The 20,168-nt window shown below is 33.3% G+C and overlaps 1 protein-coding gene across 2 annotated transcripts in view; it reads left to right on the plus strand.

Annotated features, from left to right (window-relative positions):
* LOC127705750 (nuclear pore complex protein Nup160-like) overlaps window positions 1–20,168 on the plus strand; it is a 240,824-nt gene that overhangs the window by 106,731 nt on the left and 113,925 nt on the right. For both annotated transcript variants that reach the window (XM_052210099.1, XM_052210098.1), the window contains exons 18-21: window positions 374–534; window positions 1,878–2,011; window positions 8,148–8,218; window positions 17,933–18,089. In XM_052210099.1, the coding sequence (XP_052066059.1) occupies window positions 374–534; window positions 1,878–2,011; window positions 8,148–8,218; window positions 17,933–18,089 (523 nt within the window). The remainder of the gene's footprint in view (window positions 1–373; window positions 535–1,877; window positions 2,012–8,147; window positions 8,219–17,932; window positions 18,090–20,168) is intronic.

Here is a 20,168-nt window from a genome sequence, read left to right on the forward strand (position 1 = left end):
TTTGTATATTTATGTTGGTGTTATCAGAATATTTTCTTCATGATGATGACTTAAACTATGTGTTTGTATATTTATGTTGGTGTTATCAGAATATTTTCTTAGTGATGATGACTTAAACTATGTGTTTGTATATTTATGTTGGTGTTATCAGAATATTTTCTTAGTGATGATGACTTAAACTATGTGTTTGTATATTTATGTTGGTGTTATCAGAATATTTTCTTCATGATGATGACTTAAACTATGTGTTTGTATATTTATGTTGGTGTTATCAGAATATTTTCTTAGTGATGATGACTTAAACTATGTGTTTGTATATTTATGTTGGTGTTATCAGAATATTTTCTTAGTGATTTGTATCTTATTTTTCTAGATATCAATGCCAACCAGAAACTTTCATGTGAGAGACTGTTTATAAGTTCTACTGGTGTTGAAATCTTGTCTAAATCACTCCAACAGATATCAGCCATTCGACTCATTGTGGTCAGAGATTTACTTATTCTAATGGTTGCAGCACTAAGGCTTGAAAATAAGGTAAATTAAAAACCATTCAAACAGGAAAACCAACAATCATCTATATAAAATAAATGAGAAACAAGAAATACCTATGAACCACATCAACAAATTAAATGACAACCACTGTACATCAGGGTCCTGACTTATGACAGCAGCAAACAAATGCAGCTGGTTTAAACGTTTTAATTGGTATCAACCTTCACTCTTACCTGAAACAACATCACAACCTAGAAAGACACACTATTCAATATCAATTGAAATGGATGAACTCAATCAAAAGACATATTCACAAATACAAGTGAACATACACTGAATAAATTTGATCTATGACACAATGTAACTACAAGTTTGTATTGTCATCTTTCTTGTTGTATTTTTAAATTAGTTTGCTTTTGTTGAATTTAAAAGAACTATACTCCCCTGTTTCTGTAAAAAAAAAATCACAAAGGGCACATGAAAGGCTACTTAGAAAAGTTGAATTGACTACACCATTTTATTTTCATTTGACCACAAAAAAATTGCATTCATATTTTGGTATCAAGTCCATGTCAGTGTCATCCAAAGACATTTGGTTTCTGGACACTGACTTTAGTATAAGTGAATAGAAATCTATGAAACTTTAAGACAAGGTTTATAACCACAAAAAGAAGGTTGGGATTGATTTTGGGGGTTACGGTCCTAACAGTTTAGGAATTAGGGGTCAAAAAGGGGTCGAAATAAGCATTTTTTTTAGTTTCCAGACAATAACTTGTGGAACAGTGTATGGATCTCTCTGAATTTATACCACAAGTTTCCATACCACAAAGGTATGGTTAGGATTGGCTTTGGGGGGTTATGGCTCAAACTGTAAAGGAATTGGGGGCAAAAAGGGGGGAAAACAAGGGTTTCTTGGTTAATAGATAATTACTTAAGACAATTTAAAAGCAGTGTTAGAGAGGTAATCCAAGCACAAAATTGTTTGGATTACCTCCCTTTCACTGATTTTGAATTATGTTCAAAGAAATGTTGTATTGTCTGAGGTGATTAGCTGTCAATTTATTTTTAGAAGTTACTATTAAGTGCTGATTAAGGAATATTGATTTTAGCCATGATAATGTATGTCATTTTCCATTTTAAGACTTTTATGATATATTTAAATAGGTAATTATGGTTGCAAACTCCATTGGAAATTTGAATATCTTGAGGAAAAGATTATTTTTTGGGGGAAAAAAGGAGGGGGGGGGGATTTTTTCTCATTTCAGATTTCAGAAACTAAAAGGAAATTTCTTCTATTATTTATAATTTTTTTTGGCAAAAAAAAGGGGGGGGGGGGTCAATACGTAACAGCAAAGTGTATTGTACAATATTTTTTTTTATTTCAGTCTGGTCTTACACAAGCAAGTGCATCTGAAATTGATAATGAATTGATACCAAATACATGTGTGCTTATTAAAGCCTACATGACATTGAAATGGACAACAGAAACAATGGCAACCAGTGCACAAACAAGTTCCATGTAAGTTTTCAAAGATATTGATATAGTGCTGTCAAATTTTTATTACCTTATGAAAAACAATGATACATTAGTGGAGCCCTTTCATTTTTATACGCCCGTCAATTTTTGATGGGACGTATTATGGTATACAAATGTCCGGTGTCTGTCCTTCTGTCTGTCCGGCGTAAACATGTCGCACCGTAACTTGAGAATGACTCATCCAAATTTCATGAAACTTAACATAGTTGTTTCTTATGATGGTCAAACGATCTGTATACTTTTTGGTGAAAATAAGATTAAACTTTTTGAGTTACAGGACTTAGTAACTAAAACAGGTGTGTGTTTTTTTTCACATGTCGCGCCGTATCTCAAAAACAATTTATGATTATTGCTTAAAACTTTACACACTTCTTAGTTATATTAACCTTAAGATCTGTATACTTTTTGGTGATGATTCAAAAATTTATTTTTGAGTTATTGAGTATTTTGTAAAAAAAGGGGGAGGGGTTTTTCACATGTCGCGCCGTATCTCAAAAACGATTTATGATTATTGCTTAAAATAAAAAAATTTGTGGGTCGTATATTGGTATGACGTTGGTGTCGTTGTCGTCGTCGTCGTTGTCCGAAGACACATTGGTTTTCGCACTCTAACTTTAGTTTAAGTGAATGGATCTCTATGAAATTTTACCACAAGGTTCAATACCACAAAAGGAAGGTTGGGATTGATTTTGGGGGTCATGGTACCAACAGTTAAGGAATAAGGGGCCAAAAAGGGGCCAAAAATAAGTATTTCTGTAACTTCCAGACATAACTTGTGTGTTAGTGTATGGATCTCTCTGACATTGTACCACAAGGTTCCATATCACAAAGGGAATGCTGGGATTGATTTTGGGGGTAATTGCCTCAAAATTTTAGGAATTAGGGGCCAAAAAACAAGCATTTTTCTAGTTTCATGACAATAACTTGTGTGTAAGTGTATGGATCTTTCTGAAATTGTACTACAAGGTTCCATATCACAAAGGGAAAGCTGGAATTGAGTTTGGGGGTAATTGCCCAAAACGTTTAGGAATAAGGGGCCAAAAGGGGGCCAAAAATAAGCATTTTTCTAGTTTCCAGACAATAACTTGTGTTCAAGTGTATGGATCTCTCTGAAATTGTACTGCAAGGTACCATACCACTAAGGGAAGGCTGGGATTGATTTCGGGGGTAATTGCCTCAAAATTTTAGAAATGAGGGGCCAGAAAGGGGCAAAAAAACAAGCATTTTTCTAGTTTCAGGACAATAACTTGTGTGTAAGTGTATGGATCTTTATGAAATTGTACAACAAGGTTTCATATCACAAAGGAAAAGCTGGGTTTGAGTTTGGGGGTAATTGCCCTAAACATTTAGGAATTTGGGGCCAAAAAGGGACAAAAAAACAAGCATTTTTATAGTTTCCAGACAATAACTTGTGTTCAAGTGTACGGATCTCTCTGAAATTGTACTGCAAGGCACCATACATTGTAACACAAAGGGAAGGCTTGAATTGAGTTTGGGGGTGATGAATGATAAGGGGGTTCAAAAAATTTGAGGGGGGGTTTTATTCCACTTTTTTTTCTTTAAAATTTTCCATTTTAAATTGGTTATTTCTGATTTTTATATAAAAGCAAATAATAATGATATGGTTTGAATAGGTAAATTAAAAAAATTTAAGTTCTTAGACCACATTCATTCTGTGGCAGAAACCTATGCTGTGTCAAATATTTAATCACAATCCAAATTCAGTGCTGTATCAAGCTTGAATGTTGTGTCCATACTTGCCCAAACTGTTCAGGGTTCGACCTCTGCGGTCGTATCAAGCTGCGCCCAGCGGAGCATTTTATTTGTTAAAAAAAAAGGGGGGTTTTCGCATGTCACGCCGTATGTCAGAAACTATTTATGCTTATTGCATAAAAATTCACACACACAAGACGATGGGCGTACGTATCATGCGCTCATGGCGCAACTTTATTTGCCAGAGGTGAGAGCTAGTCTAGTAACAATGAACATATCAAGCAGCCATTAATAAACAATCAGTAATTACCATATAATGAAAACAGCTACTATTGAATATCTTTCAAGTACATTTGTTTGTATACATATACATTGTTTGATTTTATTCAACATGTGTCATTTACCTAACACTCATAATTCCTCTTGTAAAACCCTTGAATCTTGTTCTTTAAACCTTCACCCTTAAACAGAGTACAATGAACAGATATCAGGGTTTCCCCTGGGTCAATTATTTTTTTCGCCACCTCTTTCGCCAAAACAATATATTTTTCGCCACTTTATTATTATTTTTTTCGCCAAGTAACATAAATATATTTTTCGTTTTTTTTCTACCCTCTCCCGTTAAATAATATGAGTTTGCCCCATTGTTGTCTATGATTATTCTCTCAAACTTATCTTAGAGTCTACATTTTAATGAATAAACACTAAACATTTACTTTAAAAAAGAGGAACTTTTTAACTTAAAGGGGGAAAATTCATTATATTTTGAACAACTATTCTAAAAGAGGGGGCCACTTACTTTTAATAATAAAGATGTAAGTCCTGGAATATAACAAAATTCATGGACATGTTTTGATCATATAATACCAGTATAGTTCTTTTGGAAAGTTTCTTAAAAAGAAAAATACGCGCCCTTTTTAACTAAGAAGTGGTTTTTACAACAAAACAAAAGCTTTTCTCACATGAAATTGATCCCTCATTTAATGTGAAGTCATTACGTTGAAGGGTTACTCTCATTCGAGGGGGTTGTTCCCAACCTTTTGAATAGATTTCTTCATAACGACAGTTTTCTTTTCTAGACCATCGTAAATGAAAAAGTTGAGACGCAAAACTATGCTTGAAACACCTGTGTCACTCAAACAACTTTAAAGTAGTCTCCCAAATCATTAATCTATATTAAAGTCAAACGATAAAGTTTTAAATCAGAGATTTTTCATTCTTTTAAACATTTTTCGTCATAACAACAGTTTTCTTTTCTGAACTATCTTTAAAAGGAGAGGAGACGTCAAAAGTTTGCTTCAAACACGTGCGTTTCAAAGTGGTAAATAAATCCTTTATGTGACATATAGCGAAAGCCATTTAACCATATCATTTTGTCAAACAATACAATCAACATCTTTATTAATTAGTCCTTTGTTGTCAATAGCTATAAAATGCAATCAGCTGATTATCAATTTTCTGTCAAAATCTTAATGAGGTCAAGGTGAATTCCGAGTATTGTCTGATCAGGTAAAGTCTGAGAAACTCGAAAAAAAGTAAATAAACAAGATGGATGAAAATAAATCTTTATATATATTTCTTTCACCAAATTTTTCGCAAATGACGAATTTTTATCACCACAATTATTATTTTTTCGCAAATTGCGAAAATGGCAACCGCCAGCGGAAACCCTGAGATATGCATGACAAAAAGGTCCCCTTCCGGCTTAGGGGACTTTAGGTTCGTTGTTTTATCATGACAAGTTACAGATCAAGTTTGAATTTTTTTCTGGTGTTATGATTTTGGGCAGATTTTTTTGTCCTTTGACTTAAAAAATTCACTAAAATAATCAGTTTTGGTATGTTTTTTGGTCATTATTGATATTGATAATTGGTATATAGGTTTACCATGACAAGTTACAGTTCAAGTTTGAATTTCAAGTCGGTCTGATGATTTTGTGCAGAGTTATGATCCTTGAACTTTCAAAATTCATTCAAAAAAAGTGTTAATCTTTTTTTTTCGTTGTGCTTGAAGATATTGATTTGAAAATTGGTATATAGTTTTATCATGACAAGTTTCAGATCAAGATTGAATTTTGTTCTAGTCTGATGATTATGTGTAGAGTTATGGTCCTTGGGACTTTGAAAGTTCACTTAAATAATTAGTTTTCAACACTTTTTTTGGTCATGCTTGAAGTTATTGACTTGATATTTGTAATATAGTTTACACCATGACAAGTTATAGATCAAGTTTGAATTTTGCTACAATACAGTGAACTTTTAACCGGTAGGGGACTATGTTTTGCGATGCAATACTCACAGAATGCTTGTTAAATAAAAAATAAACATTGCAGAGGTTCATATGCTTGAAACTATGCTTCTTGAATATAAAGATGGATTTAAATGCATAGCTGTAACTTTGTCAATAGGTAAAATATGTTGGTAATTTTGGTATCAAATGAAAGTTTAAGAACATGGGACCACTACTGTTGAACCCTTGTTAAAAACTCTATAAAAGAATTGGAAAGAATTTCTAATTATAAAGTCTCCCAAACAAAGTTTGGGAAGACTTATTGGTTTTGCTCAGTTCATATTATTCTTCTTCTTCTTCTTCTTCTTCTTCTTCCTCTTCCGCCGCTTTTAAATTTGAACTTGTCCTCACCCGTTCTCCAAAACCGCTTGTCAGATTAACTTAGGGTTTCACAATATGTTAGACTAACATGTCTAGTGGTGCAATCAGGGTTTTGGTTGTGCAATGGGGTTTATAAAGGGGTACTTTGAGGGGCAAAAAGAAAGGAGGGTTTTACTATAGAACCCTATGGGATTTTATTTTTTTAAATTTTCAAATGATTATAAATTGAAAACCGTTTGTGATAGATACAATCTTTTTAATTGAAAATGTTCTAAATGATAAAGCACATTAAATGAAATACAGGGTTAGTCCCCAGGGGTCACCCCCACCCCCTGCCATTTAAGAAAGTTCTAATATCTTGTAAATGGTCGAGATCCCCACCCCTAAATCATATAAATTCTGGTTTGTCATGCTAAGATGGTTTGAATGATATACAGGGTTAGTCCCCAGGGGTCATCACGACCCCCTGCCGTTTGAGAAAGTTCTAATATCTAGGAAATGGTCAAGATCCCCACCCCTAAACCATATATATTCTAGTTTGTCATGATAAAGCACATCAAATGATATACAGGGTTAGTCCCCAGGGGTCACCCCCACCCCTGCCATTTAAGAAAGTTCTAATATCTTGTAAGTGGTCAAGATCTCCACCCCTAAACCATATATATTCTGGTTTGTCATACCAAGATGGTTTGAATGATATACAGGGTTAGTCCCCAGGGGTCATCCTGACCCCCTGCCATTTGAGAAAGTTCTAATATCTTGTAAATGGTTGAGATCCCCACCCCTAGACCATATATGTTCCTGTTCATCATGTCTCGAACATTTGAATGACGTATATGGTCAATCCCCAGGGATTCCCCCCACCCCCAATGTTCTTATATCTTGTAAATGGTCGAGATCCCCACCCCTAAACCATATATATTCCTGTTTGTCATGTCTCGAACATTTGAATGACGTATAGGGTCAGTCGCCAGGGGTTCCACCCACCCCCAATGTTCTAGTATCTTGTTAATGGTCGAGATCCCCACCCCTAAACCAAAAATATTCTGGTTTGTCATGCCAAGATGATTTGAATGGTATACAGGATTAGTCCCCAGACATCACTAATGCATATAACTTTACTGGACCAAACCAATTTTCACTGGACTTTGTCCAATGTCAGGCGACCCTGGGAATTACGAATTATGGGAGCTTCGTTTGGGAGACTTCGTAACAGCATCCTGTTACAATCATTTCTTGTTTAAATTAAAAGGGCATATTTACCCCATTGCTCAGATTAAAAGTACCTGATTTTATACATGTACTACATTGTAGTAAATTTCAGGGATCCAGTTCACTCTAATTTGCGATCAAAGATATTTTGATTTTTATTATGCCCCACCTACAAAAGTAGAGAGGCATTACGTTTTCTGGTCTGTACGTCTGTTCGTCCGTCCGTCTGTCCCGCTTCAGGTTAAAGTTTTTGGTCAAGGTAGTTTTTAATGAAGTTGAAGTCCAATCAACTTGAAACTTAGTACACATGTTCCCTATGATATGATCTTTCTAATTTTAATACAAAATTAGAGTTTTTACACCAATTTCACTGTCCACTGAACATAGAAAATGATAGTGTGAGTGGGGCATCCGTGTACTGAGAACACATTCTTGTTTTAGCATAAGTCGGGATTAGGTATATGCATCTACACTGCTCTTCATTATTTGAGAATTTTCTGGATACTCTGCTGGTTACAAGACAGCATCCAGCAAAAATAGAGGACATGCATAATACAGGATCATTTTGTTTTAACAATTTTAGGGAGTTTAATGTGAGACAGTTGGCCTCCTTGGAAATAGGACCAGGATTAGGTAGTATTCAGTTCAAGGGAGGTAAGTACATGTTTTTACTTCTGCTTGAACTTGGTGTCTGTCATGTTTTAGTATTTTTAGCTGACTATGGGTTTGCATCTTTCCCATTGTTGAAGGCCATACAATGACCTTGTAGTTGCTAACATCTACATGAATTGGTTTCTGATGATACTTCTCTCTTTGGCAATCATACCCGTGACATTGCTTATTGTCCTCCTCAAGAAGTGTTGTAAAGGACATAGAAATACCAGGTGTCTATCTATCTGTCAGGTCTTTTTAATGATCTCACATGGACAATTTACGCCAGGATGGACAAATTATTTTGTAATACAGTCGACTCTCGTTATCTCGAAGTCAGCCGGACCAGAGAAATATTTTGAGATACATGTAGTGCGACTCAAATGAAAACTGGAAGTTTGACAGACCAAGGGACACAACTCTTGCTTAGCTTGGTAAAGCTTAAATAAGACCAGATGAATATGGGAAGGGGATAGCTATTCTGGTATCATATCGATGTATTTGTATGTCCTGGTCTTTCATTATTATAACAACATTATTTTTACTTATTCAATTGTTTCAGTTACAATTTTTTCCTATGGCTTTTATACGAGAGGGTAATTTCCAATCGATCTTAGCGTTATTTAGGTCATTTAAAGTTGACAAAATTGTTTATTCTCGGATACAAAAGATTTTAGAAAATTTAGATTTCTCTTCATTTTCTTTCATCTATTTTTCTTTTTAAAAGAAAATACAACAAGATTAAAGACGCCGATTGAGTAGTTATTAGGTGATCACCAACCGAAGTCTTAATCCCCACGTTGTACACATCCAAGCTCATCAGTGTAAATTACGATTAATTGTTTTTGTAAACAATTTAAATACTTTTTCACGATCATTAACAATGTATCCCTAATTATCTGTAAAATTTTTATCAAGGATAATCTTAGGTAAACACTCGTGGAAATAACATGTCATAAATCAATATGAGATAAATATAATTCACTGGGAATGTGGGCTGAATATAGATTCTGGAGAAACAGAACAAAACATATTATTGATACATCTAAACAGAAATATTACAATGATATGATAAAAGACTCAAAAGATTCTAAAACACTATGGAAATGTATTCACAGTCTAAATCCATCTAATCCATCAAAACCACATGAACTTATTGCAACGGAGACCATATAACTACAGATCATAAAGAAATTGCTAATGAATTCAATAATTATTTCACCTCATGTGTTGAAAAATTATGGCATAGCAGGGCACCAAGTAACTCAAATTTTAATACTCTGACAAACTATGTACAAATGAAATTCTTAAAAAAAAGGCACAAGTTCATCATTCCTCCAGTAAAAGTTTCAGAACTATTTGATGAAATAATTAAACTAGATGTTAAGACATCTTCTGGTTCTGACAATATAGGTCCAAAAATTTTAAAACTGAGTGCTCCTTTCATAGCATCTTCCTTAACATACATTTTTAATCGAATGATTGATACTGGTATTTACCCATCTGTTTTAAAAAATGCCAAGGTAGCTCCAATTTTCAAATCTGGTGAAAAAAACATAGCTAGCAATTACAGACCAATATCTGTTTTGCCAACATTATCAAAATTAATAGAGAGACATGTATCTAAACATCTGTATAATTATTTGACAAAGTTTCAAATTTTACACCCTTCCCAGTCTGGTTTTAGACCTAACCATTCATGTCAAACTGCCCTCATTAATATCATTGATAAATGGCTACATGAAATGAATAATGGAAATATCAATTTGGCAGTCCTCCTAGATTTTAAGAAAGCTTTTGATGTTGTTGATCATGAAATTTTATGTAAAAAACTTCAAATTTATGGCTTCCATGAAGATACTGTTGATTTTTTTAAATCATATTTGAGTGAAAGAACACAGCAAGTCCATATAAATAATCAGTTTTCTGATAAAAAGTTTATAAATTTTGGTGTTCCACAGGGCTCAATACTTGGTCCCATTTTGTTTGTTTTGTACATAAATGACCTTCCATTACACATCAAGAACTGCCAAACAGACTTGTATGCTGATGACACAACTATGCATACATCAGGAAAGAGTATTGCTGATATGCAATTAAAAGTACAAGATGATCTCCAATGTGTTGAAAAATGGTGTCATAAAAATAACATGTTCATAAATTCAGATAAGACTAAATGTATGGTTATAGGTACAAGACAAAGGCTGCGTTTAAATCAAGCAGAACCAGTTCTAACTATTGAGAATAATATTCTTCAAAAATTATCAATTGAAAAACTTTTAGGTGTTAGAATTGACTCTAATCTGTCCTGGACAGGCCATGTTAATTACTTATGTTCATCAATATCATCCAGACTTCATTTACTCTCTAAAATCAAGAAATTTCTAAATATTGATTCAAGAAAATTGTTTTATAATGGCTATATTCTCCCATTGATAGATTATTGCTGTATTATTTGGAGTGGTTGTGCTAAAAATGAGCTAGTCAGAATAATAAAATTGCAGAAAAGGGCTGCAAGACTTATTTTAGATGCTGATCCACTTTCGTCATCAGCTCCACTGTTTAAACAGCTTGGGTGGATGACAGTAGAGAACAGAATCTCATACCACAAATCTGTTTTGATGCAGAAATGCCTTAAGAATGAAGCCCCTGTATATCTCACTGAAAAATTTAAAGAAATGCCAGAAATAAACCAATATTGTTTGAGGAATGTGTCTTGCAAAAATTTACAAGTTCCAAAAGCCAAAACAGAGCTGTATAAGAAATCTTTTATATATTCAGGATCTATTTTATGGAATAACTTACCAATATCCCTGAAAAAATCAACCTCAAGTACAAGCTCATTCAAAAAAGATTTAAAAAATTACTTGTTGGAACATTAAGAAGCTGTGTAATTTTATATGTATAATGATTTTCACACACTTACTCAAACTTAAGATATTGTTGAGGTAATTTGAATGATGCCAATACTATATGAATTTGTAATTTTTACCTGTTTTGAAAATTGTATATTTCATAACAATTTTTTATTTCATTTTTTCATAAATGTGTGTTTGTTTGATATTTTGTAATAGTTTGTTATATTTCATTGTATTTCATGAGGGCCTCAGGGAAGATTAGTTTTATAGCTAACTGTGTAACCCTCTTTAAATAAAGAATTATTATTAAGGTCTTTCCTTTTTCAATAGGGAAAGACCTTACTGTATTTCTTCTGTTTATTAGGTCTTTCAACTTTTCGTGGAAAGACCTTTTGTTTTTCTTCTGATTAATTTTTTTTTTTTCTTCTGCCGTCTGAGATGCTTTTTTGTTTTACAACATATCAAATAGATTTTTGGCCAATGATGTTGTACAGTAATAGGGGTTTCAAAACTCACCCTGTGTGACCGAACACTTTTTCGTATAGGAGTTATCTCCCCGCGTCCCCTTTTCTTGTTATCGCTATATCTCTAAAACCGTCAAAGATTTTAACAAACTGTTTTCACCAAATTGTATGTGTACTCTTAAGAATGATTTGGTTAATTTTGACTGGAGTGATCGGAAGACATCTTATGGGAGTCATTTCCCTTTGCAAATTTAAGATAGGCGATATGTTGGATAAATTCATACATTATAAGTTGTAGAGGCCTACAGTCTTTTGATATGAAGTCCTCTGTCCATTTGAAGGAAATTGAGGTCAAGGTCAAAGGTCAAGGTCATGTTATAAATTTTGAATTTTGCTTGTTATCGTTATTCAAAAGAAACTGTTACAGTTAATGATATGATGTGTTTGCAAAATAACTGTTTACAATAAGGCGCAACTTCAACCTATTTAAATCGAAGTGTTTTGGTTAACCTTATAGGAGTTTTCTCCCCTTATGTATTTGAAATCAGTATTTCTCCACAACCATACAAGTTATTGACCTCAGGTCTTCCGATTTGTGTTCACTGACCTATGACCTTGAAATTGAGATCAAGGTTGAAGGTCAAGGTCATATTCTAAATTTTGAATTTTGCTTGTACTCTATATTCAAAAGAAACTGTAACAGTTAATGATATGATGTGTTTGCCAAATTACTGTTTACGATAGGGCGCAACATCAACCCATTTAAGTCGAAGTGTTTTGGTCAACCCTTATAGCAGTTTTTTCCCCTTATGTATTTGAAATCATTATTACTCCACAACCATACAAGTGATTGACCTCCGGTCTTTCGATTTGAGATCACTGACCTATGACCTTGTAATTGAGGTCAAGGTCAAAGGTCAAGGTCATGCTTCAAATTTTGAATTTTGTTTGTTATCTTTATTCAAAAGAAACAGTAAAAGTTAATGATATGATTTGTTTACCATATAAAGGTTTACAATATGGCGAAACTTCAACCCATTTAAGTAGAAGTGTTTCCGTCACCCTATATTTGAGTTTTCTCTCCTCATGTATTTAAATTCAGTATTGCTCCTCAACCATGCAAGTGAATGACCTGGGATCTTTCGATTTGAGATCACAGACTTTTGACCTTGAAATTGAGGTCAAGGTCAAAGGTCAATTTGGAGTACTATATTTTCACCTATACTAAAATTTATACTTCTTTATAGCTTCTTTTTAATAACTTTGAAAATTGATGTGGAAAGACCTTCAATTGTTCTCTGAACAATTGGTTTTTAATATTGTTCTTACATCTGTTCTGAAAAAAAAAAATCCACATGCTTGTTATCAGATGTTCTCTGAAACTACATGTCCAATTGACCCCAAAATTTGCAGTCAGCAGGGTATACATGTATTACATCTTCATAAAACAACGTGGTGCAGATATCTTTCAAGAATTTTCCTAGAGAAAAGAAATTGCAATGCCGTAAAAATCGCTTGTTAGTTCCGTAAATCTCAGTGAAATCCTACAATAAAATGTCCGCTCCTAGATTGAAATACAAATCTGTGTTACAAACTGCTACTGAAAAATGTACATTATATGAAAATAATCAAGAAACGTGTTTTAAAATTACACAGGATCAATTAAATCCAAAGCATGCACTGCTTGTGAACTGTGATCGAAACGTCAATTACCTACAATGACAAAAGAAATACATTGTGTGTATTCCGTCGCTATACATGTTGTCTGTCCAACGTCCCCACCTAAAAAGAAATAAGTTTTTGCTATTATAAAGCTTCGTCACGTGACGCCACAATCTGGCGCGAGACAAAGACGCGCGCGGGACCTAAAATAGAATAAAAACTTTCCAAACTAAATATAGAAACTTAACCAACACACTAATATGGACCTTTTGGATTGAAAAGATTCAACGACTCATTGGTAGGGTTATGCCCCTATGAAAATTAACCGCAGTCGGTTGGCCCCCAAAACTCAGAAACCGTAGGTCGTAGACACCTAGGATCTTCAACAATCATCATCCATTGATGTGACTCTGAAAAATATCTCAATGTCAAATTTGTATGTTGACCTTGACCTTTGACCTAACACCTTGTTATGGGATAATCTCAGAAACCATTATACTTACAGAAGTTTTGAATAGTGGGAAATGTTTGGGTCATTAAGGCGCAACTTCGTTACATTTTGAACGAAAAGATTTGACCTTTCTATAAGGGGCATAACCCCTAGGGCTTAAATTAAAATATTATTTGTTTGCAGTTTACCGACCGACCCTCCAAAATCCGCCCGACTGTGAAAATTTTATTGCTTTTAATTTGAAGAAATTATTTTTATTTTTCTATTGACACAATCCGGAACTTCTGGTCGTTTCTGGAATTGATTTAAAGTCTGGGTCGATTACACGTTTCCAGTTCGGTTTTTCTTACCTTCTTGTCAAGCGTACATGGGACCGTTCAATAATAAAGCACATGGAGATTGTATACAGGTATCGATGAAGACATGGAGGAGTACTTTGCGCTGTCGTTTTCTGTCAATTTTAAAACAAATAACAACCAAAAAAGTTTAATAGTAAACTGTTTATACAGATTCAGACAGATATCATTGACGATTTGAGTACGCATGATGCAGCGGCATAAAACCGACACGATAACCGTTTCCATCTCAAACAGATCGGGTACAGAATCTCTTGAGCCTGACTTTATGGAACCAATATCAGTAGTTAAACAATTTGACAGCAGCCTGAAGTATGCCATAGTTTCTATAAAACGTTGTGAAGACAACAAGGATGAAACCACTTCTCCATGACTTCATGGATACCTGTAAACACGCCAGGAAGGGCGCATATTATAATGGATAGACAATGCCAAATCTATAAGAAGCCACAGAAACTACACAAAGATGTAAAGAAAATGAATGGTTGGCTTGTAAAAATAAATATACTTTCTCTATGTTAAATCTATCTTCTATTGCAATGAGTATGCTCCTTTACGATAAGGGGAGCTACCCCACTCATTGCAATTATTTTCCCTCTTACAATATTAAATATACCCAAACAGTGTGGCTTGTGTGAATTGAATTAAAACATGTCCTTAGGAGCTATGCTGCCAATTGTTTATGCAGTCAAAACATATCAGTACAGACCATTTACTTTTAAAGGGGTGCTATTGATTTCACCCTGAAGTCTAAGATTTTTTTTGGTTTTAATTAAAGCCTGATCACATCAACATATTTTTCAAAATATAACCTTATTACATATAATTAAATATTGTTAGATTTATGAAAACAGTCAGATGTCAAATATATTTTTTCAAGTTTCCTTTTTTTTTAATTGAGAAAGATTCAATGGTTAATTTTTTTTATTGATAACACTCTTACATTGTCTTATGAATCTTTGATATCTACATTTTCCTAATGAAAATACTCTACTCATGAAAACTTTCTAGTAAAGAAGCATATATGTCAGTGAACAATTTCTTTAAAACAATTCTAGTCATTCCTTGTTTATACATGTTATAAGATCTTATAAGTGTTCCAGTACTAGTATTTAATAATGTCATAAATTGGATAATCACACCATGTTATAGTTTCAATTTTGGTTGAAAAGTTTTTATCTGAAAATGCCTGTTCATTTCATGTTGGTTTTCAGTGTTTGTTGTTTTAAAAAAAATTCTTCACAAGAAACTTGGTTTGTGTAACTGCTTGTTTAAACTTCATTTTGGCTGATAAAATAAAATATTTTTCCTACCTACCGACCCTTCAGTCTAAAGGTACAGTCGGAAAACTGCAAACAAACATATTTTTAATGTTGGCCTAGTTTAGGTTTCTAAAAAGACAAAATCAGGTTTTACTGTTAAACCAAAGGTCCTAGACCCATGGGTCTTCAGCAATGACATTGGGGACTAATGACCTTGACAAAGGTCAAAAGGTCAAAGCTCAAGGTCATGTCCCAGATAGCGAATTATGTGTTTTAGACCTTATTTAAAGGATTTTTAGTGCTTTCTAAAGCTTTTTGTGGTTGACCTTGACCTTTGACCCTAAAACTTATTTATTGGATATCTCCAAAACGATAATATTTACAGAAATAGTGAATAATTGGGACATAAAGGCGCAACTTTTTTGTATTTTGACCGAAGATATTTGACCTATCCGTAAGGGGCATAACCCCTGTTAACTGTTTTAGAAAAGACAAAATAAGCTTGAACTCATGAACCAAAGGTCCTAGACTTATGGGGTCTTTTGTTATGACATCGTGGACCAATGACCTTGACAAAGGTCATAAGGTCAAAAGTCAAGGTCATGTCCCAAATTCCGAATTATGTGTTTTTGACCATATTTTAAGAGTTTTGTGTGTGTTCTAGAGCTTTTCAATGCATTATACGCTTATTTAAACATATATTTAACGTAATGAAAAGGAAAGACCTCTCAATTGTTCAAGAACAATTGACATTTTAATTATTATTATTATTATTAATACAATGGTCAGTGACCGGAAATTTAATTACACGTGTATTGTCAGATTAACTCTTCAATCCATTAAATCCCGGAGGTCATGTTTTGACATATGAGTATAAGTTCAAGATAAATACCGTTCCTACTCGCTTATAAGTCGAAAAATTGGGAGTAAAATTCATAATCCAGAGAGGGGGACCGACTAATAGACGAGATCTAGCGACCAGAGGAAAAACCCAAGCTGGAGAAAAGTGGTCAGGAGTGAATTTCCTGGTCAAAACTACGTTTTTGATTGCCAAACCCTCATAAATCAATAAATAAAAAGTTTTTGTTGAAAATAAATGACTACAATACTGTCTTTGTGTTTTATTTGTTCTTTGGTAAACATTTTCTGCAAATTCGTGTTGAAATTCTACTGTTTCCGGTTTGTGTTTTGATTTCATGGTCACATGGTTTTCCTATAAACCCAAAAGAAGAGCCAAGAACCAAAAATAAAAAGGAGATAACAATGTACCAAATATGTGAAAGGATGTTTTCAGCGGAGTTATTGTGTCATTATTGTGATATCATGATATCAATTCAATGCTTATAAATCATATAATAATCAAAAAATAAATTTAAGATTCATTCCCAAAATCAAAATATTATTCATTAAAGTGTCTCAGGTAAACAAAAATTACAAAATTGATTGACAAGCCAATATAATCCATTGATAACCCCAATTAAGAGACAAAGAGTTGTATTTACTAAAGGTGTGAAAACTATCAGTGATAGGTAAACAGATGACACTAATGAGTTGGAGTTAGTAATTTCAATATATTGATTAGCTTCACTTAATTTTTTTAATCCTTTAATCATCACAATATAATAAGAATTATGAAGTGTACATGCTCATTTAACACCGAGTTATGTATGCTGTGAAAAATATTTTCATCAAGTGTTGATTGACTTTAAATTTTTCAGGTTCATATTGGTTTATATTCGCTTTTCTCAAACAATAGGTTGTTAGTCATACCCTACAAAATCATTGATGCATTACGTAAACAACACATGGCTATTCAAACATTTGAACAGTGAACAAAACAAGAGAAATGAATACATCTTTATTATTAACAGCAATATAAATTATCATGATGAGCATCAACTAAATTCAAACCAAACAAACATTAATGCAGAAATGAATATTATTCCTGGATTTGCATTGGTTTTACCGGCGTTCAGTTACTGTCAGCTGAAAAAAAAAAATGTCCAAATTTTGTCCGACTTATACGAGGGTCAAGACTAAATCCTTAAAATTTGGAGCTGAAAAGGGCACCCGACTTATAGTAGGATCGACTATTAGGCGAGTTTCTACGGTAATGAATTTTGAATGCTTTTGTTAACCTTGGGACTGTAAATTTAGTTCAACTCAACCGAAATTTCGACTCATCCAATTTCGACTCATCAGGAGACAAAATACATACATTTATATGGAACAAAGTTGGGACCACGTGAAAACTTCTTTGACTCATCTGAAATTTCGAGTCAACCGAGTTCGAGACAACGAGAGCTAACTGTTGCAAATTTCAATGAAACAATGCAATTCAGTTTTGTTGAAATCGTCAAGATAAGGTATTGTCAGGACATGAAATGATCTGCTTTATTTACACTCATATAAAATAGCTTTCAATGTTTGAAATTGCAGAATTGAAGTAAATTATATAAAGGATACTCATTTAATATGTATACTGATATAATAATGTAGCCAGTATCGTCTGATGTCTCATTAATTCTTTAATTTTAACATGTGGATTGCAATGCATGGTACTGTTGTTAGATTTCTTTTCAAACAAAATAATGCACGTTAGGGTTGATGGTCATTGAAACCTCAAGTTCATAAAAAACATATCTTAAGATCTTTGTTTTTAAGGCAACCAGAACATGACTATCACTGAGATGTTTTTGAAGGGAGAAGGAGGAAATCAAGTGAGGATAAAGCTTGCCAAAACTGGATGCATGGATGAGGACCCATGTGCTACATGGACCATAGCAGTGTTAGGACTTGCAAGATTTACAGCTGAATTATTGTATCCTTGATAAATCTATATGCATAGTTATTGAAGGAGGCATAGTTATTGAAGGAGGCATTGCGGTTTTTTAGCTCACCGGGCCCGAAGGGCCAAGTGAGCTTTTCTCATCACTTGGCGTCCATCATTTGTCGTCCGTCTTCGTCGGCGTAGTCATCATTAGCTTTTTACAAAAATCTTCTCCTCTGAAACCACTGGGCCAAATTTAACCAAACTTGGCCACAATCATCATTAGGGTATCTAGTTTAAAAAATGTGTCCGATGACACCGCCAACCAACCAAGATGGCCGCCATGGCTAAAAATAAAACATAGGGGTAAAATGTAGATTTTGGCTTATATCTCTGAAACCAAAGCATTTAGAGCAAATCTGGGGTAAAATTGATTGTCAGGTCAAGATCTATCTGCCCTGAAATTTTCAGACAAATCTGACAACCCGTTGTTGGGTTGCTGCCCCTGAATTGGTAATTTTAAGGAAATTTTGCAGTTTTTGGTTATTATCTTGAATATTATTATAGATAGAGATAAACTGTAAACAGCAATAATGTTCAGCAAAGTAAGATCTACAAATAAGTTGTCATGACCAAAATTGTCAGTCGACCCCGTTAGGAGTTATTGCCCTTAATAGTCAATTTTTAACAATTTTTCGTAAATTTTTGTAATCTTTTATAAAAATCTTCTTCTCTGAAACTACTGAGACAAATTTAACCATACTTGGCCATAATCATTATTAGGGTATCCAGTTTAAAAAATTTGTCCGATGACCCCGCCTTCCAACCATCATGGCCGACTTGGTTAAAAATAGAACATAGGGGTAAAATGCAGTTTTTGGTTTATATCTCTGAAACTAAAGCATTTAGAGCAAATCTGACAGGTGGCAAAAATGTTCATCAGAACTAGATTTATCTGCCCTGAATTTTTCAGACGAATCAGACAACCCGTTGTTGGGTTGCTGCCCCTGAGTTTGTAATTTTACAAAAATTTTGCAGTTTTTTGTTATTATCTTAGATATCATTATAATATCTAATATCTAATACTATTAATTATGATTTTAAGCTTATTTTACATGATTTCCAAAGCATCAGTAAATACAGGTGAGCGACACAGGCTCTTGAGCCTCGAGTTTTTATTACATGCATAACTACTGCAGTTGATGTTTATTTTGAAAGGTTATTTTTATTTAACATTTGTCAAAATGTTAAAAAGAAGCAATTTATTTGTCTTTAAGTTTCATCAGTTGACTACTGACAATACCAGATCATTGATTATGGTCCAAGATATAGTTTTTTTAATTTCATTTACTTTGGAAATATTTCTTAGCCAATAAATGATCATGTGGCTATGTTTACACATACAAAGGCATGTGTGAAACTACCAGTAGTCTTTATAGAAGCACAGTTGAACATTGCATAAAACAATTAATTATTTGATAAAATGTACATTTTTCAAGCATGTCCTTAATATGTTTACTTCTACAGATTAAATTAGATATTTAAAGTTTTTTTTGTCTCATTTCACAAAAAATTTTACTATTAGAAACCTGCATTGAAATGCCTTTCAAGTGTACAATTTTTGACAGATATTTATGAAATTTTTATAAGTGTTTATATCAGCCAATGTCACAGACTAGTTTGAATATCATTTATATGAAGTTTATATCAATAAAGTCTTGGAAGAGTGCCAAACCTCTATTTTTTAGAAGTTATGCCCTTTGAAATAAATGCCTACATTTTTTTAATGTATTTATTAAAAAGATAAAAGATTTTGTTAAGTTAGACGGATAAATAAATATGTACAAGAGGGGGGGACATTGAAACCCTGATCTTTTATTTTTTTGTGATTTTATATATTTTCCAAGCTACAATGTATGAAGCCTTTTTGTTATGCATTAGAATAAGAATAAAAGTCTAAATTTTTATTTTGGATTGTCAAATCCGGAAAAAATTGTGTGTTTACCGAAATTGTTTCTGGTATTATACACGCCCCTACTGGAAGTTTGCCATTTTACATGAGTTTGGTTGTAAAATAAACAGTCATGTTATGTTTTTAATTAATTTTGTTGCATTCTGTTATGAATTCTT

This window comes from Mytilus californianus, unplaced genomic scaffold (assembly GCF_021869535.1).
Source record: "Mytilus californianus isolate M0D057914Y unplaced genomic scaffold, xbMytCali1.0.p SCAF_6, whole genome shotgun sequence".
NCBI classification, from domain to species: domain Eukaryota; kingdom Metazoa; phylum Mollusca; class Bivalvia; order Mytilida; family Mytilidae; genus Mytilus; species Mytilus californianus.